The following is a 23,752-nucleotide window of genomic DNA, read 5'->3' on the forward strand; positions in this document are numbered from 1 at the left end:
AAACTCCCTAAGAGAACTCGCAGCAGGAAAACATGTTGCCACAAAGTGAATATGGTAAAAATTATACCCCAAAATACCCACAGGATTAAAAAAAAAAACAACTCAATGAAGCAATCACAGTTTAAAGGAAGATCACAAAAGAACTCCTCAGAGACGGCCAGATAACATGCATGCACTGACAAACTAGAGACTGGAGGAACTCAGAAAAGAAGGACAAATTCAAAAATAAAGGCCCCATGAAAAAGAGCACAACAACAGACAGACACACAGAACACGTCAGTCCCCGTGATCACCACCCACTGCACGGTTAGTCATTTCTGGTTCCTCGGGCCACCCCTCACTCTTCACTGGTTGCAGTTCCTGGCTCACTGCCATTCTGTCCAATATGACTCCTGTCTTAATTTTTTTGTGATTTCAATCCACAGGTTGACGATCCTTCCACCATCCTGGCTGGCCTCCATTCTTTGCACATGTCTCCTATTGAAATGATTCTGTCCTCCACCCTCCCTGAGCCACACACTCCAAGATCCCATCAAACACCTTCTCATTAGTAGGAATTGTCACTCTTTCATAATCTTGGTTTCAGGCAATCTACTTACAAATCACCTGCATGTCCAGCTCACTCTCCTGGCCCCAACTCCAACCTGCCATCCATTGATCCTGCCACTTTGCCATGCTTCCTCACCTCCAATGTCTTCACTCACTCCTTATCCAACTTAAACTCTGGAGTCAGTCATCATACCCAGTCTCTTGCATGTATCTTAAGCCCCTCTCTCCCTTCTTAACCACTTGACAAAATCTAAAACTCTGGTTGAGTCCAACATTGCACTGCCTCTGCACCAGCACTGCACTCCTCTCCCCGCAACCCTGGCTCCACCCAGAGTAAAAGTCCTTACACCAGCCTGCAAGGCCCTACCTGACCTGGTCCCAACTCTCTCTCCTTCCTCCTCTCCATTCCTCTGAAGGCCAGGGGTGCTTACATCTGACGGCCCAAGGATATGCTATTTCCCCATCGAAAATACTCTTTCCCTAGATACTGTGGGACACATTCCCTTCCTTCCTTCAAACGTGTGCTCAACAAGGAACTCCTCAGTACAGTCCATCCCGACTCCCCATGCACCCTATCTGTCAAATGCAAACCCCTCTCCAGCACACTGGATCCTTGCCGGTATGTTTTTTGTCATTGTTTCTTTTCGTAACACTTAACATCTCCTTCTGACATACTACATAATTCACTTATTTATTTATCTTATATCTGTCTTCTCTCACTAAAGATTCACTCCATAAAGGCAGATATTTTTATTTTATTCAATGACATACTTTTAGCATCCAGACAGTCCCTAGCACGTCACAGGTGTTTAATAAATACTCATGCAGGAATGAACATAAATGCACAAGTAACACCCTGGTAAAATATACAGCATGATCCAAATGCACCGTGTTATATGAACCAGACTCTCCTGGGCTCAAATACCAGCCTTGCCACTTAACAGCTGTACAAACTTGAGCAAGTGACAACCACTCCAAACCTAAATTTTCTCACCTGACCAGGGTGACTGGAAGATCAAAAACAACGCACAAAGAAAGGAATAAAAGATACCTAATACAAGGCACAGAGTACTGAACAAAGCAGGGTATATAGGAAATACCATACAACTAAAATCACTGGATGTACTTGGGCCACCCTGCCCCACTCTCCTCCCATGCCCAGCAGCAAGGCAGTGAACTGGGTATTCACAAATAAGCGGCCTTGGCTGGATATTTGTTGAAGGCTCCCAAGCAGTAGACTAGGACAGAATCTTGGTGATGTCTGTGGGCATTTACTTTGACTTTATATGGAATAAAAGGCAAACTATCTTAAAGAAGTGGGTGGCCATACTCAATATCATTAATACATAACTTCAAATAATGATCATGATAATGATACTATAATGAGAAAGAAGAGTAGGAAAAATAAATGTACCAAGACTTGCAGAATAATACCTTGTATGACTTTTAGTTTCTCCTAAACAACTAATAGGCAAACAAATTAATAATTGCTTCTTAAAAAAAACACCCAGTTTGGATTAAGTATAAAGGGCAATCACTGTTTGACATGGTTTGGCTGTGTCCCCACCCAAACCACATCTTGAATTGTAGCTCCCACAATTCCTACATGTTGTGAGAGGGACCCAGTGGGAGGTAATTGGATGATGAGGGCAGGTCTTTCCTGTGCTGTTCTCAAGATAGTGAATAAGTCTCATGAGATCTGATGGATTTATAAAGGGCAGTTTCCCTGCACAAGTCCTCTCTTGCCCGCAGCCATGTAAGAAGTCCCTATGCTCTTCCTTCGTCTTACGCCATGATTGTGAGGCCTCCCCAGCCACGTGGAAATGTGACTCCATTAAACCTCTTTTTCTTTATAAGCTACCCAGTCTCAGGTATGTCTTTATTAGCAACGTGAGAATGGACTAATACACTGTTTAATAAAAACACTGTTCAGTAATTGGTCAAAACAACAAAAAGGGATCAAAGAGATGAGGGTGACGATTGCCAAAATCACTACAGGAAACCAAAACTAAATGCCAAGCCTAACTCATACTGTTCGATTCCTACTTCAGCACCAAATCAACCAAAATGTACAGAGGGACAGCCTCACAGGGCAGTTGAGTAGCCGCTACACAACTAACAAATATGTGTAATCAAAGAGAAGCTACCCTGTCACACAATTACTGAGCATAGATTATGCTGGAAAAAAACTAATAATTATTACAGAAATTCTTAAATAAATGTAGAATCAAAACAGACGTATGGGGATTTTTATCACATGGTCACCATGACACTTTATCTACAGAGAACTCAGAGGAGTCATTTGTGGAGGCAACACAAATGGTTAAGTTCTCAGGTTTTTAAACATATACACCTAGGACAAAATATCTGTTAATGGAGAATTAATTAAATGACGCATGGCATAACCACATAAAAAAAGTAAGCAACCAATAAGAAGAGAAAAAAAAGTAAGCACCAAAAAACCTGTATAGTGTGATCTCAATTTCATTAAAAAAATGAAAGAATAAAATTATGTGTAAATACTTTTGTAGCCAAGATATATTAAGCTTTTTATCTCTGGGGGCCAAGGTTTTAGCAGGAAAGTCAAAAAATAAGTAAACACTAACAGTACTTTAATTTACTGGTAAAAGGCATTATAAAAACAAAACAGGTTAATGAGAAAAAGAATGACTGGAGGAAGCAAAACGATAAGGCAAGGAAGACACTGCTAAGGAAGTGAGCTTTGGGCCCTGAGACCTGAATGCCAGAAAGGAACCAGTTACATGCAGATCTGGGAAGATGTCTGAAGCAGAAGAAGAGCAAGTGCAAAGGCCCTGAGGTGAGGATGAGCTGACTGTTCACTAAGCAGAAAGAAGATCTACCTGGTGGAATGTGGAGCAGCAGAGCAGCACCATGGGACAGAGTGGTAGTTGACAAGTGGGGGCAGGGATCAGATCTTGGGGATATTGTGGGGCACGGTGGGGATTTATATCTGATTATAAAAGCCACAGAAGTAACTGTTGCCTTTCAAGCTACAGGATGACATGATTTGATTTATAGTTTTACAAGTTTACCTTGGCAACTATTTGGAGAAGACTGAAATAGGCGGGAATGGAAGTGAGGAGAACAATTTGGAGACTGCAGTCATTCAAAGAAATAGCAGCAGCTTGGGCATATGTGATAATGGCAGAGATGGAGAGACACAGATTTGACCAGTAGAACCACTAAGATTTACACTTACATTGAATACGGGGAATGAAGACATCCACTACTATGGTTTGGGGTTGGAACCAAGGGTAAGAAAGTTCATGTTCAGGGCAGAAGCATGTGTATGGTTCACAGACAGGAGAGTGAGGGATAAAGCTCCCTGAAGCATCCTGGAGCCACATCTTAAAGATTTAGTTCATAAAACAAAGAATTCACTCATATCTGGCCATAAACACCATGTTCAGTCATATAGGAAAAGTCACTGAAGAGAAGAAAAGTTGTCACACTGTTAAAATTTCCTTGGATAAGATATTAACCTTCACATCTATCTCTGCTTTATGTCAGCGTCTTAGGCATGAAGAAAATCACAATGAAATAAAAACTACTGAAGTTTTTCTCCTCTAAGGCGGGGAAAAAATCACCCACCACATATTTTCAGATGTGCGATCTTAGACATAAATACCTCAAACAGCATTTTAGGAAGGGGGAAGAGACAATTTTTCAACTCTTTTTCCTCTAATAAGCTGCCTTTCCATCCCACCAACAGACTACCCCGAAAGAAAGGAAACATTCTTAATTCCTGAGTAAACATATAGTTCCAATAAATTTATTAATTTCTCAGAACCAGAGCTCCTTTTTTAAAAAAATATTTGCTCTGGCACCAAAAAAAAAAAAAAAAAAAAAAGGCTGATAATATTAGCTTCCCTTTTGTGCAGTCATGTGTTAAAATGCAAAAACAAGTGTCCCCTTCACCAGACCCTAACTAATTAAAAGAACTGTGATCATTCTCAAAAGTAACAAAAGGGCTCACACTTTTATATAGACTTTTAATTTCATCTCAAAGTCATAAGAACCTTATGGGGACAGGAGCCATGCACCAATTCTTAATAAACAAGTTTGAAACGTACACTCGCAGCATGGGAAGCTAATTACAACACAGAGAAACCAACAGCATCTGTTTCGATTTTAAACTGAAGTCTGTGATCTGTAGGAGAGATATGATTAAAAATGAAACAAGTGAAGATTCAACAAAAATATTTTTCAGTCACCTTCTCTTAGCACTTATAAGCTTACGTTCATACTTTATGTGCCCCAGAAGGTTCTGTCTTTCCAAATTTTCTGGAAAAAACACACATACACAAGCCCATGTGATACATGATGCATATTTTAGCAGAAACTTCTATACTCATAAACTCTGATGAGTAGATTTTATGTTTCCAATATATCCGTTTTATTCACTTTCCAACTTTAGTCACACTACATCTTCCTCTTTCAGGTTATTATTTTAAAAAGAAATACATGCAAGAATTCACATTAGCACAAGTGGAAAGGCTTACTATGTTATTTAGGGGTTACAGAAATTTTTATCTCAAGGACTATGTTTCACAGTCAGCTATTCTCATTTCTATTCACCAGTTTCCTTCAATACAAAATTAATTCTGACAGGATTCAAACCTCTGTGCCCCAACTTTACCATCCCCTAACACTTAAAAATAATACATAAGCCTTGGTGGAACTCTAGCTAGTCTTGAGTGTGATGGCTTCTTCTATTATGGGGTTTTATGAGCATGAATGCAGATGGATTCAGATACGGCAATTGGCCTCTTAACAATACATAGAATAATCTTGTACCTGTTAGAAGAGTTTCGGGACTCTTAAAAAATTTTGGTTAGAATTATTGCCTGTTAAACTTTGAAGAGACCATAATCTAGCCCACAGAAAATACACATGAGAAAACCATGTCCTGGAAGGCTCCAGAGATTACTCAAGGTCTTCCACTGCTTACACTGCTATTTGTACGATTTCAGGAAATGTACATGCAAGCTGTCAGGAAATGTACATGCAATCACATACAGCTTGCCTGATTAGAAACGTTTCCCATCATCTCACTGATTTCTTTAACTCAGCTACATTCTAAAAACTCTGATTCTAATCAGAGAATTGCAAAAGCAAATCATGAGAAACCTATGACTAAAATGAATAAAAAGCTGTAAACATCAAATGTTGGCAAGGACTTTGAGCAGCAAAATCTCTGATACACTGGCTGTACTCATATCTGGTACAACCACTTCAGGACACTGCTTAGCTGTTATCCACAAAAGCTGAACATACACATATTCTACCAGCCAATAACCCAATTCCTTCACATACATGCACCAAAAGAACATATAACAATGTTCAGGGAAGCACTGTTCATCCTAGCAAAAAAATAAAAACAAAATTAAAAAATGGAAACACTACAAACAGTAGAAAGAATAAATAAAGTGTGGTATGTTTAAATGTGGAATACTATACAGTAATGAAAACAAATGACCTGCAGCTACATGGATGAATTCCACAAACAATGAAAGAAGCCCAACAAAAAATAATTCTACTTGATCATTCATTCTATTAGACTAAGAAAAGGAAAATTAGTCAATGATGCTAACAGTCAGGACACTGGTTATCTCTGAAGGGCATGGAGGGGTGTAAGCACAAGAAGGGTTTTAGGGGGCTAAATAATGTCCTACTTCTTGACATTTGTGGTAGTATGATAGAGAATTCATTGGGCTATACAAAAATAATTTGTCTAGTACTCAATGTATACATTATACTTCCATTTTTTAAAAGGCTGAAAAAACAAGCCCGTGTTTACTTATGTGATGTATTTTGATATATTGATTCTGCTGCTTTTAAAAACCTGAGTTTCTCTGTGTGTTCTTAAGATATTTTTCTACATTGTTTGTGTTTGGGGAAGGATGAATGGCCCCTGTGAAAATGCCTACTCTGGGTTTACCTATATGATAGGTACCTTATACCTATATGACGACCAAGCCTATCATATAGGTAAACCCACAAAGGCTTGCTTATCCTTATACTATACATCACAGCTAGGAGTATGTCTGACAGAAAATACGGAGAAATGATAGATGGTAAATGGGCATAGATGTTGCTAATAAAAATGTCACTTTTGAACATCTCAATCCAAAGTTTGAAAACTAAGTCTAAGCATTTCTAAGAGGCATGATGATCTTCTAGACCTGTGATAACAAACAGTTTTGTTTGCCTGCCAACTCCAGTCTACTTGGAATGGTTGCCTGGAGCGTCGGGTTGAAAAAGACTGGATGGCATGGTAGGCCAGCAACAGAGAATACTGTCTATGCCATGGGCAAAAGACGGAGCGTGGGTGGCACGAGGGCCTTGCTGGCTGTTATGGAGTCAACACTTTCTCTCATAGGACAAAAATATTTTCTGAATCATTTTAAACTGTCTACAGAACCTGTAATAAAGTCATAGTTTGTTATAACTATTTAACAGTTTTATTATTTTAATACAATTACATTTCTAATCTATTTTACATGTAAGCATTTATGATATTCAAATATTTTATGCTTAATATAAATTCTATCATTTTAATATAGTTTAACTGCTTTACTAGTGAAACAAATTCAAAAGACTACAGATGATCTTTAACAAAAAATGGTTTAAAATATTCTTGACTGCCATTTTCTCTTTTTTTTTGGTATAAACTAAACCATATAACTTAATATTTTATAAGTGTTTGTTTATTTCATCAAAACTAATGTGAAAATAAACTTTCCCACCACAACACTCAAGAAGACTTTAGCTTTAGTTTAACAGATGCTGCTCATATTCCAATTACAGGTTACCTTACAGCATCTTCTCTTTCGGTTTCTTTTGTAAAATCAGATAATTGTACTGACACAATTTCAAAAGTTGCAAATGTAGTGTGAAGAGAACCTAAATGCGGTGCAAAGTATCATTTTATTCAGTCGCACCCGGTATTATTAGCATTACCAAATGGGGAAAAAAGTGAACTGAAATTTCACACTTCTGCCTTTCACTTCCACGTGATTTCTGCATAGCCCTTATCAGTACACATTCTTGCCAGTAGTTAGATTTTTAACAATATTTTATCTAATCTAAATTACCCTTCATTTAGACATTGAATCTCAAAATTAGAGAAAGTACAGTGATGACTGGTTTCACTAAATTCGTTACCCCAAATCCTAAATGTATACTCAACACATTTGCTAAACCCCCTTCTTTCCCTCCCATTCTCTATCTGAAGACCTTGTTTCCCATTTCATTTAAGAACAGACCACTCGGCTGGGCGCGGTGGCTCAAGCCTGTAATCCCAGCACTTTGGGAGGCCGAGACGGGCGGATCACGAGGTCAGGAGATCGAGACCATCCTGGCTAACACGGTGAAACCCCGTCTCTACTAAAAAATACAAAAAACTAGCCGGGCGCGGTGGCGGGCGCCTGTAGTCCCAGCTACTCGGGAGGCTGAGCAGGAGAATGGCGTGAACCCGGGAGGCGGAGCTTGCAGTGAGCTGAGATCCGGCCATTGCACTCCAGCCTGGGCGGCAGAGTGAGACTCCGTCTCAAAAAAAAAAAAAAAAAAAAAAAAGAACAGACCACTCAAACAGGAAATCTATGTTTGCCCACCACGTTTCCATCTGTTTCACATGTAGCCTCGCCTCTATACAGTGGATGAAACGTGAACCACTTTCTAGTGGTCCATTCCCATGCCCTCTCACTTTCAAAACATTTCCTTTGCAATTATACTCTTACGAGAATTTCTCTGTTGCAGTGTAAAACGGAACCCTTTCTTTGATCCTCTTCCTACTTTCACTTTTAGCAGAGTCTGCTAGTTGCCTACTAAATATTGATTCTCTCACCCTTCTTTCTCAAATAGAATAATCCCCAATTTTAGTGAGCACACTGAAATCCTGCTAAGATGTTTTCAGCCTCTCTGGCAGCTAGGTGTAGCCACATGATCAATTACATAAGCAGAGGTGAGGAGGAAATCTGGAAAGTCTCTTTAAAATGGAAAGAGTGGGTGCTTCTCCTTCCCTTCCTCCATCTACACTTGCAATATGGCTATGAGAACATTATTTTCAAAGTCACCAGTTTACCAAATCCAATTATCTGCTTTTATCTTAGTCTCCCAGCGGCGTTAGAGACAGATAATGCCTCATTCATTTTTGAAACATTCTTTGTTTAATTTCTAGAAATCTACCACATCTTGATTTTTATCTTACCTCACAGGTCACTCCTTAGATTCTTTATGCTACTTTCCTGATTTCAACATTTTTTAATGTTCCAGGCCTCTTCTCTTTGCTCACTCTTACGTGATTACTTTACACCCACGGTTTTAAATACCATTTATACTCTGACGACACTCTGACTTCCAAATTCCTGTATCTAAAGTAGATGTTTGATATCTCCACTTAGATATCTAAATGATATCTCAAAATATACTTAGTCAAAACAAAACTCTCCCCTACTTGTCCTGAACTGTAGTCCCTCCCATCTCAGTACACACTTGCCACCAACTAGTTGGTTGCTCAATGCAAAAACTATGGAGTCATCTTTAACTCCTTCCTTTCTCTACCATCCCTACCCACATGCATCAGCAAGTCCCGCTGGCTCTACCTCCAAAATACACTCATTGCTTCTCTCCATCCCCACTGCCATCACCCTGGTGCGAGCCAGCATCTCTCCCCCCGGACCTCTGTGATGACCAGCATACCTCCCTGCTATTCTCCCAATGTCTATTTTTTAAGCAGCAGCCAAAGTAATTTTTTCACAATGTAGATCTGATTATGTTTCTCCCCTGCTTAAATGCCTCCAGTGATTTCCACTGCCTCTTAAAATGAAATCTAAACTCCCTGAACGACCTGCAAGGCCCCAGCTGACCTACCAGACTCCTGCGGTTTCATCTCCTGGCACTCTTACCCCAGATGCTGTGCTTCAGCCATGCTGGCTTTTTCCCTTTTCCTTATTTTCTGAGTATTTCAAGCCCAGGTCTGCTTTTGAATTTTTAATACTAGTTATTCCTTCGGTCTGAAACGCCCTTTCTCTGAATCTTCTCACTACCAGTCTCTCTTCATCCTCAAAGACCATCTAAAGTCAAGGCAGCTTCCCCGGTCACTTGCTCTCACCTCACTTTCACTGTACTTTCTTTACAGAAAATTAAGTTGCTCATTATTTCTCCTTACTACACGGTAAACTACAATGAGAACAGGACCTTATAGATTGTTTACTGCTACATTCCTACAGTTTGGAACAGTATCTAGCAAGTACTATGTGCCCCCAAAATTATTTGTGGAATGAATCCCAACAGAGTATCAAAATTAAAACCCTCTTAGTCTGAACCATTATTCCTATGTTTAAAATTCTTATTAACAAATCTGGGAAATATCTGACCATCCTTTTTCTGGTCACTGATAAGGAATCTCATTCCTCCTGAGGGAGGCAATTCTCCCTTAACAACTTGGATTATTCAAAAGCACTTCCTCCTTCTCGAGTTGAAATCTGACTACCTGTAGCTTCTGTACATTTGTGGAGGCTCCTACGTTCATGCAGAACATATGGCTTCTGTTTCACACATGACAGTGATTCAAATATCTGGAGATGGTAACTGTACCTTCACCTGTATGAACAGTCCCAGTCTTCTTAACAGTTCTTCACATAGACTGTGGAGTATCATCGCCAGCCCTTCACATGCTCCAACTGCCCCAAATGTACTCACACACTTAGCTACCAACTGTGCCATAAATATTCAACTCTGGCCCAATTTGTCACTTCTCATCCATTGAATCAACTGATCTCTTTCTTAGGTAACATGGCCTGATTTAAGTCAACGCTTTTCTCCTTCCAGTTCATGTTCACACACAGTCTTCAATCCATGTATCTTTCATACTACCTACTGCTTGCTACTTCTACAATCTCGGTACAGGACAGTCATTCCTCATCCTCAATTTCTGACACTGTTTAGCTTTCCCAACACAGGATGCTTATTCTATTCTTTGGAGGAAGGCCTCTTGGCCTCCTTTCTTGCATAAAGGTCCTAATTTTCCACATATGTAATTAGAATTATAAACTTCCTTAATTTTTGCACAGATAGCCATATACACTTGGGGCAGATCAGTGCTATTTCTAACCAGCAGCAAGGGAGCCATTAAAAAAAGAAAGATAAGAAAAGAGGCTCTTCTGTGGCCACCATCAGAACAGATCTGATGCCGGAGGAGCAAAGCAGAGCCAATGCTGGTGGCCTGTGACAAACTGCAGCAGTTCTCAATGTACCATTCCTATATTCCCTGCTGTGGACAACATGGTGCCTGGCACTGTGCACTTCCTTGTTCTTCCAGGAATAGGTAAAAAAACCCAGAAATCACCCAAATCAGAATAAGGGTTATTTTATACCATTGTACACAGTAGCACCTTTTTAGAGTCTAGTTTTATTCTCTTTGCTCCTAAAACACACTGGCATCTCATTTAAATCATTCAGGTAGAGGAACAGCTGTTGGGGAGTTAATGATTAGGTAAAGAAACATAGTATGGTCATTTGAAAACATTATTTCTGCCATGTGTTAACATTCTGTAAAAAAGAATAGCCTTGTAAGGAAGTAGGCTGAAGAATAAAACTGTATTAACATACTCTGAAGGATGAAAGAGTTCAGGTAATGCCCCGAGGACCAAACACTGAGAGCAAGATGACTTGAATCACCCAAGGTATCTGATTAGCCATAATTTAGAAACAAAAAACAAAGTTAACGAAAAAAAAAAAATTATCTGCTCAAATCTGCTATAATGATTTTTTTAAATACATATCCTGACGATGAATCGTTCTGAATGAAGTGTCACACTGCATCAGTCTACTGGTATTCTATCTCTGACAAGTATAGCAAAGAATAATTTGTGGGGAATGCAGGTCTGATTTTCTATAGTATCTTCCTCAATAGACTAAAACTCCCCCTCCTTAGTTCTTCTTGCTCCTTAATAAGGTACCACATACTTGCCCGTCGTAAGATTAACCTAACCCATATCCAGTTAGATTTTACTTTTAATAAGCTTTATGTTCCTTAAGCCCTTGGTAGTGCTATCTGGTTCCAAACCTACGAGACTGAGTCATCAGGTCTCATCATCTCATCTAGAACTAGATAGCTTTAAAGTAGATATAAGAATCCATTATCCTTTTAAATCTTTATTTTATTTAATGAAATAATGTATTATGTGCCTGGCCCTGACTTCCTATGGAAAAATGCAGTAAGTGTTATCTCAAATATAATTCTCTTGTATTCATTCTAAAGAGTGTGAGCCCTTTAAAACCTGTTGTTAGAGGAATGTTCCTCCCTCTCTCAGAGTTGTCCTTTTATGAACCTCCACCAAGTTCAGTTAAGAGTGGATACAAACAGTGAAGTCCATTTAAAACTCAACTCACAACATTGTGTGATCTTCTGGATGTTGGAAGAGATCCTCTGGGCCAGTTGGGCGGGGTCACCACCAACTCCTGGAGTGTAAGACATGGCTGATGCGCTTATTCGCTAATTTCATCAGATGTTGGTAGGCTGTGCAGTTTTCTAAGCAGTCACCTAAATAATATAAAAGGCACACAATTATATTTTTAAAGTTACTGGCTTACATTTTCCAAATTAACAAACTGTAAGGTTACAAGGACAAACTTGATTAATCTAATAGAGTTGAAATCTGGCAGAGTGACACATCAAATAGCAAAACTCTCATGTCTATTAAAAAAAACTGGACTTCAAAGGACAGAGTCATGTTAAACACATCAAACAATTAAAATAAGGTTCAAATTGCATATTCCCTTTGAAAATGTCTTTGATCTCTTAAATCCCTTTCCTGTATATAATTTTAGTTGTTTACATATTTTTTCCTTAACTAAACTCCAAACAATTATAAGGCAGGGCCCATATGCTATTTATCTTTCTCCAATATTAAAAACAACTCTTAGCACAAACAGGCATTTAAATATTGATTTATTAAGTAATCACGGTTTTTACCATTACTTTTAATTGTGGTTTTTGCCATTAAAAGTAACGGTAAAAATGGCGATAACTTTTGCACCAACCTCAATATCTAATTTAACACACACACAGGACCTGCTCAGGAATGTACGGGTAATAGGGCTCTAATTTTAATGGAAAAGGTTAAATTTGAAATAGCAGAGCCAACTACTGAGAAGCAAATGTCATATAAAATGTTTATCAAACCTTCCTGACAGAGGAAGGAGAACGAATGACTCTCCCCTTTCAGCAGCCAGCATCTCAGAATGGAAGAGACACTGAGATACTGCCACAGGAGGCAGGTGAGATGACATTCTCTGCTCTTCAATCCACACCACTCCAATCAGGGTTTGGAAAGAAGGTTGAAAAGGAATGTCCCTGCGTACTGAACTGTGCACAGCAAAGAATTTCAATTACTGCCACTCCATCTTTTCCATGAATATGCACTGGAATACCGCAAAGTTGTCGGTGGTCAATTTGTAAGCCAGCTCTCTACTAAGAGCCCGCTACATGCCCAGCATTAAACTAAGCACGTGGGGATGCAAACAAAACACAACAAAACAAACAAAACACACTGACACAGTATCTGCTTAAATCAAGTTTGTCATTTAGGAGGAAGGATAAAGCTAATAATGCAAACCAACAAAAAAACCCACAAATCCATAAACGATCACATGCTAGGCTAAAATGAGAAGGGCTACAAAAAGAAAACATGACCATCACCCTTGTCTAGAAAGAATTTATGAAATAGAAACATAAGATCTGGATGCTTGGTTATGACCAGTATGCAGAACAACAAAGGCAAGGACACGAAGGCTGGGGTGGAGAGACCCAGAGCACATGGAAAGGCCACACGCAGTATGGTATTTACTAAAGGAAGGGAAGGTTCCTGGTCAACCCTCGATCAGATGATTCACAGCTGGGACAAAGGAGAAACAACAGAAATGGAAAGAGAGGAATGGCCTAACATTTCTCACACATTTGCGACATGAAAAGTATTTCACATAGACTAATTTAATTTTCACAACCTCCTCCTTAAATTAAGTGGCATATTCTTGTTTTAATGATGAGCAAACAGCAGGCTTATTATGATTAAGTAATGGCAACCCAACCCACCCACAGGTGGAGGTGGGATTCAGTCCCAGGGTTCTGATGCCAAGGCTATCCATGCTTGCTACCACATAGAACTAAGGCCACAGAAGATTTCTGGGAGAGAAGCCACAGTGAAATGTGTCTTTGCTCTAAGAAACAGTGTTGGCAGGAAGTACAACAGCTGTACTGTTGAGACCGTTAGAACAGTACTGGTTCCATGCCTGGAACTCTGGTGCACTTTGAATGTGTCTGGCCACCCTGAGAGCCCTGGCTGCTTTTAGATATTCTCCAATTTCCCTCTCAGGTACAGTTGATCCATTCTGCGCTCTTTGGGTCGCACCAAATCCTAGAGATAGATCCAAAAGCAATTTCATAAAAGGATAAATTCAAACCTAAAGTCAGATAGCTGGACCACTACAGTGGGGAGACAGGAATAAACTTCCTTCCAGGTAGCCTTGGACTTGGGCCCAGGCAGAACAAGAGCAGACATGGGGATTCACTGACACCAACACCATCCAGGACATCCTTGAAACCATGCAATTTTAAATGCATCTCCAAGTCACTTAAAAAACAAATACAGGTTTTGAATAGCCAAAACAATTTTAAGCAAAAAGAACAAAGCTGGAGGCATCACATTACCTGACCTCAAATTATACTAAAAGGATATAGTAACTAAAACAGCACGATATTCATATAAAAACAGACAGATAGAACAATGGAATGGAACAGAGAAGTCAGAAGTCAAGTCACACATCTACAGTCAATTGATCTTTTTGGCAAAGTTGACATAAACATACACTGAGGAAAGGACACCCTTTTCAATACATGGTGCTGGGAAAATTGGATCGCCACATGTGGAAGAGTGAAACTGGACCCTTATCTGTCATCATATAAAAAAAAATCAACTCAAGATGGATAAAAGACTTAAAAGTAATACCTAAAACGATTAAAATACTACAAGAAAATCTAGAGAAAACTCTTCTGGACATTGGTTTAGGCAAAGAATTTATGACTAAGACCTCAAAAGCACAGGCAACAAAACAAAAAATAGACAAATGAGATTTAATTAAACTAAAAAGCTTCTGCACAGCAAAATAAATAATAAACAGAATGAACAGACAACCTGCAGAATGGGAGAAAAATATCTGCAAACTATACATCCAATGAGATTAATATCCAGAATTTACAAGAAACTCAAACAACTAAAAAAAAAAAAACCCACAAATAACCCCATTAAAAAGGGGCCAAAGCCATGAATAGACATTGTTCAAAAGAAGACATACAAATGGCCAAGAAGCATATGAAAAACGCTTAACATCAATAAGCATCAGATAAATGCAAATTAAAACCACAATGAGACATCATCTCGCAACAGTCAGAATGGCTATTAAAAAGTCATCCACAAACACATCTTGAGCAGAAAAAAAAGAAAAAAAAAAAAAAAGTCAAACAAGTAGAGATGTTGGTAAGGATGCAGAGAAAAAGGAACACACTGTTGGTGAGATTGTAAAGTAGTACAGCCTCTATAGAAAACAGCATGGCAAGTCATCAAAGAACTAAAAATAGAACTAATAGTTGATTCAGTAACCTCATTACTACCCAAAAAGAAAAAAAAAAAATTATACCAAAAAGGTATCTGCACTTGTATGCCTATTGTAGCATTATTCACAATAGCAAAGATTTGGAATCAACCTAAGTGCCCATCAGGTGTCTATTAACATTCCTGAAAGGATAAAGAAAATGTAGTGTATATAAATGCAACGGAATACTATTCAGCCTTAAAAAAGACTGATGTCTTTTGCAGCAACACAGATGGAACTGGAGGCCATTATCTTAAATGAAATGACTCAGAAAAAAGTCAAACGCTGCATGTTCTCACTTGTAAGCGGAAGCTAAATAATGTGTACACATGGACAGAGTGTGGAATAATAAGACACTGGAGACTCAAAAGAATGGGAGCGTGAGGGATGAGAAATTACTTAATGGGTACAATGTGCATTATTCAGGTGACGGTTACACTAAAAGCCCAGACTTCACCGCTATGCAATATATCCACGTAACAAAACCGCATGTGCACCCCTTAAATTCATATAAAGTGATTTTATTGAGATATGGCAATACAATACACCTACTTGAAGAACACAATCCAATGGTTTTTAATATACTCGCAACATTGTACAATCATTACTTTTAGAACATTTCTATTACTCTAAAAGGAAAGTTTGTCATCATTAGCAATCACTCTCCACTTCTCCCCAACCTCACTGGCCAAAGGCAACTCCTAATCTACTTTGTATCTTTATAGGTTTGCCTATTCTGGACATTTCATAGGAATGGAATCATACAATGTGTTCTTCGAGACTAGCTTCTTTCTCTTAGCATGCTTCCAAGGTCCATCTGTGCTGTATCATACATCAGTACTTCATTCCTTGTTATTGCCAAACAATATTCCAAGGTATGGATAAAGACAATTTTCTCTTGGTTCAATGACATCTTCCTTTCTCCTTTCCCTCTATCAGGTAGATCTCTGGAAAAACTGGCTTACAAGCCAAAACAAACACAATGAGTGAAAAATTGTTCAGTTTGTTATTCCTGTACTCTCTGGGGACGCTCCTCCATACACATGGTTCCATTTTAATGATACCTGAATGAGTCACACATCCACGTATCCAGTTCATACCCTTGGCTTTCTCTCGTGTCTACATGTCTGTGAAGCTACAAGAACTCAGCCATTTCCTGTGCAGCACACAATGGAAGTAGCAACAAGAAACCTCTACTTTGGGCAAGACACTTTGCATCTGGGCCCATTGCCAGGATCAAAATGAGATAATGCATATCCAGAGACAATTGCTTTTCCACCCTACACAGAGGAAAGTTATGATCTGTTCTTGCAGCTACAGGACCAACATCAGCATAAGACCATCAGAAACTCACCTGTCTCAAAACCATGCAATCACACCTGAGGCCTACTCTCTCTCCCATAAACAGCTCTATCAAGTCAAGAACAGTATTCTACAGCATTTTCCTTACCCCTAAAACTCACACCAGTGAAGTCCAAGTCTTCTCACTGTTTTCTTTCAAGGCCACCTTTTTTCCTCTCTGGAAAATCAACCACTTAGTCACGAACACAATCAATTTTTTTCATCACTTTCCTCAAGCTACTAAACGCAAGAAAGTTCCTGCTGGTGAGACAATTGGCAACTGGCTTCATTCACCCAAAGTGGTGCCACTTAGATTGACTGGAATCATAAGTTTTGTTTTACTTTTTCTTTGTTTGGCTGTTGTTGTTGTCATTGTTGTTTGAGACAAGAGCACCCAGGCTGGAGTGCAGTGGTGTGATCACGACTCACTAAAGCCCTGACTTCCGGGCACAGGCAATCCTCCCATCTCAGCATCCCGAGTAGCTGGGACCACAGGCACCTGCCACCACATCCCACTAATTTTTTGGGTTTTTTTTGATAGATATGGGGGTCTCACTTTGATGCCCAGGCTGGTCTTGAACTCCTGGGCTCATGCGATCCTCTGGTCTCAGCCTCCTAAAGTGCTGTGATTACAGGTTTGAGCCACTGTATCTAGCCAGGTATCATGAGTGAAGAATGAAAAGCAATTTGCGAAAGATAGAAAGATATGTAAAATAAAACAAAGTTAACAATGGCCAACACTCATCTAGTACTCATATTTCCTAAACATTGTGCTTACGACTTTTAAATTTATTTTCTCAGTTAATTCTTACAAGCCTATGATGTGGGTATAATTACTAATGTGATTTTTTTACATGAAGAAATTGAGGCATAATGAGAATAAATAATCTGCTTAAGCAAAGGAGCTAAAATTTGAAAATAACCATAGAGCTGACATTTTTTAAACACTAAACCATACTGCTTCCTCGTACAACAAAATTAAGGGCAGATGAACTCACTCAGTTAGAAAAACCAAATTTGGGCTGGGTGCAGTGGCTCACGCCTGTAATCCCAGAACTTTGGAAGGCTGAGGCAGGCAGATCACAAGGTCAAGAGATCGAAACCATCCTGGCCAACATGGTGAAATCTCGTCTCTACTAAAAATACAAAAATTAACTGGGTGTGGTGGCATGCACCTGTAGTGCCAGCTACTCAGGAGGCTGAGGCAGGAGAATCGCTTGAATCCAGGAGGCGGAGGTTGCAGTGAGCCGAGATCACACCACTGCACTCCAGCCTGGCAACAGAGTGAGACTCGTCTCAAAAAAAGAAAGAAAAAAGAAAAACCAAATTTACCACTTTTCTGCAAGCCCCGTATGAAGTTTTGCTATTCCCACTCCTAAGATGAAGGAACATGCCTGGGATAACTACAGGAGTTGATCAAGGTAACAGAGAGGAATAGCTTACTCCTTTTCTCTATTATTATTCTAATACGTGGTATCCAAAAGGCAACAACAGTTGGCTCTTTTGATAATGAGACACACAAAGGAAAGGAAGCAAATGGTTGTCTTTAAAATATACATATACAAATACATGCACAGACAGATAGGATAGGTAACTACAAATTAATTAAAAGCTTATGATCTCTGCGTATAGGCTAAATGGGTGCTGATTCAGATGTCTGCTTTTCCACATCAGTCTCCATTACCTAGCCCAGAGCAGCTATGCACTAAAGTACTCTTGTTGAATACTTTTGAAAACCCACTCAGAATTCCTATTTCATTGCTCAGAATAATAATTATAGAATTCATTACGTAGACCTGCACTAATAGAGTAGCCACTAACTAAACGGGCTGTTAAAACTTAAATTATAGTGGTTACTAGAAGCAGGGAAGGATGGCGGGAGGGGGGATAGCCAAAGGTTGGTTAACTAACACTAAAATACAGCTAGGTAGGAGGAATGAAGTCTAGTGTTCTATACCCCTAAAAGGTGACTATAATTAATTACAATTTATTGCATATTTTCAAATAGCTAGAAGAATGAATTGTGAATCCTCTTAACACAAAGAAATGTTAAATGTTTGAGGTAATGGATATGCTAATTATCCTGATTTGATCACTACACATTGTATACATCTACTGAGGTATCACATGTACCCCACAAATGTGTATAATCATTATCTGTCAATAAAAATAAAAGCAAAAAAATCTTATTATAAGCTGTTAACAAGGTAACTGCAGTAAGAAACTACACTTTTACTCTACATTTCATTTTTTGATGTGACAATTTACACCATTTTATATTGTATATCACTTAAATTACATTGTAGCTCTTGTTTTTAAAAAATTAAAATTAATTAAAATTAAGTTAAATGAAAAATTCAGTTCCTCGGTCATACTAGACACCTTTCAAACGTTCAAAACTTCTGTGTGCCTAGTGGCCAGCAGCTTGGACAGCTCATTCACAGACCACGTCCATCATCACAGAAAGTGCTATTGCACAGTGCCAATCTCCACATCGCAATAATCATCTTTCTATAAAGATATACAAACACCATAAAAACAGGAAGGGAGAATCAAAGCGCAACACTCAGATGAGCATCTTCTCAAGACTGCTTCTAAAGAACACAAAAGAATGAACAAAGGGAACGTTAAAATGTAATCTTAAAGTGTCAAACACTACTCCCAGTTAAAATCAGATACACTGTAGAATCCTTAAGATTTCCATTTAGCATATATCTCATGCTCTATAAATCTACTCTGGGCAAAGAAGGGGTCAATTTCACTTTCTTAATCATTAACATCAGCATAAACAACTGGACTTCTCTCTACCCTCTACCCCAAATAAGTTCTGACGCGTGGGGGGTGAGCATTTTTTTGTCTGTTTTGTGGATTGCACTATTCTCAGTGCCTGGCTACATCATAAGTGCTTAACAAATATTTGTAGAATGAATGAATGTACCCACTTCCTAAGAACACACACCCAGCGTGAGGGTAAATATTACCATTTCTAAAACATAAAATTCCAGTGCCTTCTTTCAGATCCCGAAGGTCGCAGGCTCCTTGCTGCCTTAGGCCTTTGCTGGGTGCCATTTCCTATTTCTAGAAGGCTCTTCCCATGATCTCCATGTGACTGGCTCCTTCTCCCCAGCAAGGCCTCATCACATGCTAGAGAAACCTTTGTGACCACTCTGATCTGAAAGTGAGAACTCACCACAGGCCACTCTTTGTCAATCTAACTTACTGCTTCACAATACTCAATAGTCTAATTAGTTACTGTTTATTATTGATCCCTACACCTCTGGAATACAAACCTTTATTATTGATCCCTATACCTCTGGAATACAAACAGGAGCTACTTCTGGAATATAACCAGGGGATAGATGACCTTGTCATTCTGTGTAATCTACAGTGCCTGGTGCATACTAAATGCTCAAGGAACTGTCTACATAAGTATCCTCTGCACAAACTACATTAACTGCATTCTTTGGCCTTAGATCTTCCATCACTGAACTTTTGTACTACTTGGTTTTAGTTCACAATATCAAGGATTATTTTTTTTCACACTTTCACACACGAAACTTGCAAATTAAATGGAATCACAGCAAACTTTACTCAGACTTACTGTGGATATTTTCTATAATTTACTTTTCAATCATCAGCACTTAAAGTTTGGGGTCATAATCAAAATGAGAATTGATTTTGTTATCAAGAGCAACATAAGTAACATATCCGAGGAAAAATGATGATGTTAATGACTTAATATGGTATCATATTAACCTCTGCAGACACTGTGAAGTTAAGAGCATAATTCTTAACTAGTCACAAGTCTGAGGCCAACTTCTCAAAGTGGCCTATAAGGCCTGGCCACATCACAAACACAGTTTAACACCATTATCAGCCTCTGCCCAGGTGTGCTCAGAGAACCTGCAGAAGAAACGCTCACTTCCAACATTATTAAATAGCACAGCATTTCATAATTACTTTCTTTTCTTCCAGATTCTGGGCAAGTTTTATATACTATATATAATTATAGTCAGAATACAACGATCTGAGGTAAACAAAAATTAACGTATATAGATAAGAGTCAAGCAAATGTGAGAAATTTGTGGGAAAAAAACACACAGCATTTGATCAGAAATGCAACTTTTTTTTCTTTGTCTGAATTTAAAGAAAGTAAGTAACTAAAAAACAAGGTGGAGGAAATACTAGAAATATTTTATGTATGTTTAAAGGTTTTTATGTAAATTAATTAAACGTGTATACTAAGAATGTCAAAGAAAGTATGTTAAGTCATACTTAAAATACATACAAATAAAACAAATACTACGAGCCACTGAATAAACAAACATACACGGTTTGTCTGCTACAGCCATACATTTTTCAGTTCCTCTATATTCGGGAAGTTTAAAGTGTGTTTTTCAATCCATGAGTTGAAAAGAGGAAGAGGTCATTTGGTCGTGTCTGGATTCCTGAGCTGGGCCCCAGCCGGGTCTGGCGCCGGCCACGCCGTGCGCCTCGGGAGTGCTGCCCATGGGACCGCGGCGGGTGCGTGGCTGGCCAGGCCCACCTAACCACAGCCGCGCGCTCCAGGAATGCGGAACGCGCCGCGCCTCTGCACCCGGCCTGGGGGTGTGGGGAGCCGCAGGCGCTCCGGGAGCCGGGGCAGTCCGGCCCTTCCTCACCTACCGAGTGCCTGCTGCAGAGCGCAGGGCGGCGGCCACCTGACCACGCGCACAAACAAGGAGGAGCGGCGCCGCAGGGGCACCGCGCCTCCCTGTCGCACGGCCAGGAAACCCCCCTCCCCAGGGTCCTCTTACCTGGACCTCGGTGGCTCCCTCCTACACCTCCGACCACCGTCACCCACCGACCCCCGAGCCTTCAAGCTGCAATTCTCAGCTGATGGGCGGTGGCGTGGGGACGCCCAATGCGCATGCCCGCAGCACAATTCAAGGAAGAAGGCGGGGTTCACCCCTTTTCTATTGGCCCGCGGGGCTGAGTGACAGCGGCCCTCACCGCCCCTCCGGTTCCAAGCTAAGGAATGGGGGTATCAGCAAAATTGCAAGGGAGCTGTTCTTTGAAGCCTGACGTAGAGATGGTGAACGCCTCTTAGCCTGCGTGCAAAAAAGCAGAGGACAGAATGGAGGACAGTTGTCTTCTTTATCTGGTGAAGCCAGCCTTCTTGCACGCGGGTCTTCACTCCGCCCCTTTAGCTCCTGCCTATCTTGTTTGCTAACCTTTAACTGCAGTAGATCGCGTTCACAGCTCTATCGAAAAATGCAAAGGCGAATACACAATCCTAGCGGGAACAATGAAGGAATAAGTGAAGAGTCATCTCTGGGTCCTCACTTAGTAAACAAGTTTTCCTAGTACGTACAAGTCATTCGAAGCATTCCTGAAAAGCAGGGCGTAGTTTTCACAGGGTTTAAAACAAGCAGAGACTGTTCCAATGATAAATATGCAAATATAATGTAATTGTTAGATGAAAAGCATCAATTGCTACAAATGAAAGCCCTCACCAAATTAATTAGAAGATAGATTGGCTTAGCCTTCGTCTATATTAAGGAAACACTATTTTCTAAAATGATTACCCGGATATGTGATATCAAAAGTCCAGATGCACTTAGGTGGAAAAAAGCAAAACCTAGTGTAGAATTCTGGTTGGAACTCACCAACACTAAGTGTGGAATGTTATCTGTTTAAGAGAGATGGACAGAGAAAGAATAACCCAGAAAAGGAGTAACCCACAAGATAGGAAATAAACCAGGAAAAGGCAAACTAGAGAATGAAGGGAAAAAAGAGGGAATGGTGCATCATGTCATCTATCACAGAAAGTTCAAGTAAATAAAGAACTGAAAGTAGTGCATTGTACTTGAGAATTAGGAAGTGGCTGGTGAACGTAGGAAGAGACATTTCAATCATTGAAGGAACTCATGAAAGGATCTTACATCTGTGTGAGGTTTAGTGCACTTTCCAAATACCATTCATATTATCTTTGATAGACCTCTGGGCTCTGGGAGGGGAAGGTACAATGCACTACAGAAGAACCTGAGATTAAGTGGCCTCTTCAAGTTGCCCTGATAGTTACTGACTATGCTGGGACCAAAACTTAGCTGTCTGAGCCCTCATTCTGGGCTTATTGCAATTTCTTGCTTTTAAATATGTTATGAATGGATTCCTTCCAGGTCTTTTGAAAACTTAAGAATAAGATTTCATCCTTTGGTATTTAAATGGAAAAAAATAAATATGTCTAGACAACCTTGCAAAATTTAGAAGTATTAGGATAAATGAATTACAAAGAGTTCCTGACACTTATAATATTTCATCTGTGAATCTGGCTGCTACCAAGTTAAATTCAGCCAGGTGTCTTGAACCTGGTGGGGCTTTAAAAGTCTCCTAATTTGATGAGTGATAATGTCACATCTCCCCAAATAAATCCTTTCCATGTGCAGAAGTTACCTGCCACTGAAGGCTTGTAATTTGGATTTTCAGAAATAGTAATTTGGAGATTTGAGCCTTCTTGGAGAGATTTTGAAGGAAACCAGAAGTTCTTGAGTGGAGAATGTTATCTGCATTCTTGTTGTGTCCTTATTAATATAAATACCTCCTAGGATGGAGAACTGTCCACTGCTGTATCTCCAGTGTCTGGGATAGCAATTCCAGGGAATAGAAGGAGATAATTGCTGGTTCATTTAATAGTTACTAAACTAAAAATATTTTTTACATGACCACTGTATGATTCTCTGGGAAAGCCAAAGAAGTAAAAGACGCAAAAAGGTGAATAGAGCAAGACAGGGACTTATTGGTAAGTGAGAAATACAAACTGACTTACGAAAGTTTGTTTTTTATTTATAATACAATGGGAAAACCACAACTAGTTTTAAAAATCTGTGCTAGATTAAAAGGAAGCTTAAATTAATACTTAATAAACAAGAGTTAGTTCAGTTGTACCTTATTTTTAAGCACCTTCCATGTCTCTCTACAGCCTACTTGTTTTCTGTTTAAGATCACACAAGTGCCTAGTCATATGCCAAGTACAGGATCGATTTTGCCCTAGCTTTTGAACATGGAGGTAATAAACAGGTATCCCATGGAAATCTTACATGGAGCATTATAGCATGGTGACTGGTATATTTGTTTCTAATTTTACCTCCTGGTGACTGGTATTTTCGTTTCTAATTTTACCTCCTAAGTGTTATTCGTATGTGCC

General features: G+C 39.4%; 1 protein-coding gene across 4 annotated transcripts in view; it reads right to left on the bottom strand.

Annotated features, from left to right (window-relative positions):
- STX7 (syntaxin 7) overlaps positions 1–21,899 on the bottom strand; it is a 55,186-nt gene extending 33,287 nt beyond the window's left edge. For 2 of the 4 annotated variants that reach the window (XM_025381794.1, XM_025381798.1), the window contains exons 1-2: positions 21,363–21,792; positions 11,968–12,118 (exon numbers count right to left, since the gene is read on the bottom strand). In XM_025381794.1, the coding sequence (XP_025237579.1) occupies positions 11,968–12,052 (85 nt within the window). In that variant the 5' untranslated portion in view covers positions 12,053–12,118; positions 21,363–21,792. Of the gene's footprint in view, positions 1–11,967; positions 12,119–20,896; positions 21,152–21,362 lie in introns of those variants that run through there. The other 2 variants (XM_025381796.1, XM_025381797.1) reach the window with 2 other exon arrangements.
- Positions 21,900–23,752: the final 1,853 nt, after the last annotated feature.

The sequence above is a fragment of the Theropithecus gelada genome, chromosome 4 (assembly GCF_003255815.1).
Source record: "Theropithecus gelada isolate Dixy chromosome 4, Tgel_1.0, whole genome shotgun sequence".
Taxonomy (NCBI): domain Eukaryota; kingdom Metazoa; phylum Chordata; class Mammalia; order Primates; family Cercopithecidae; genus Theropithecus; species Theropithecus gelada.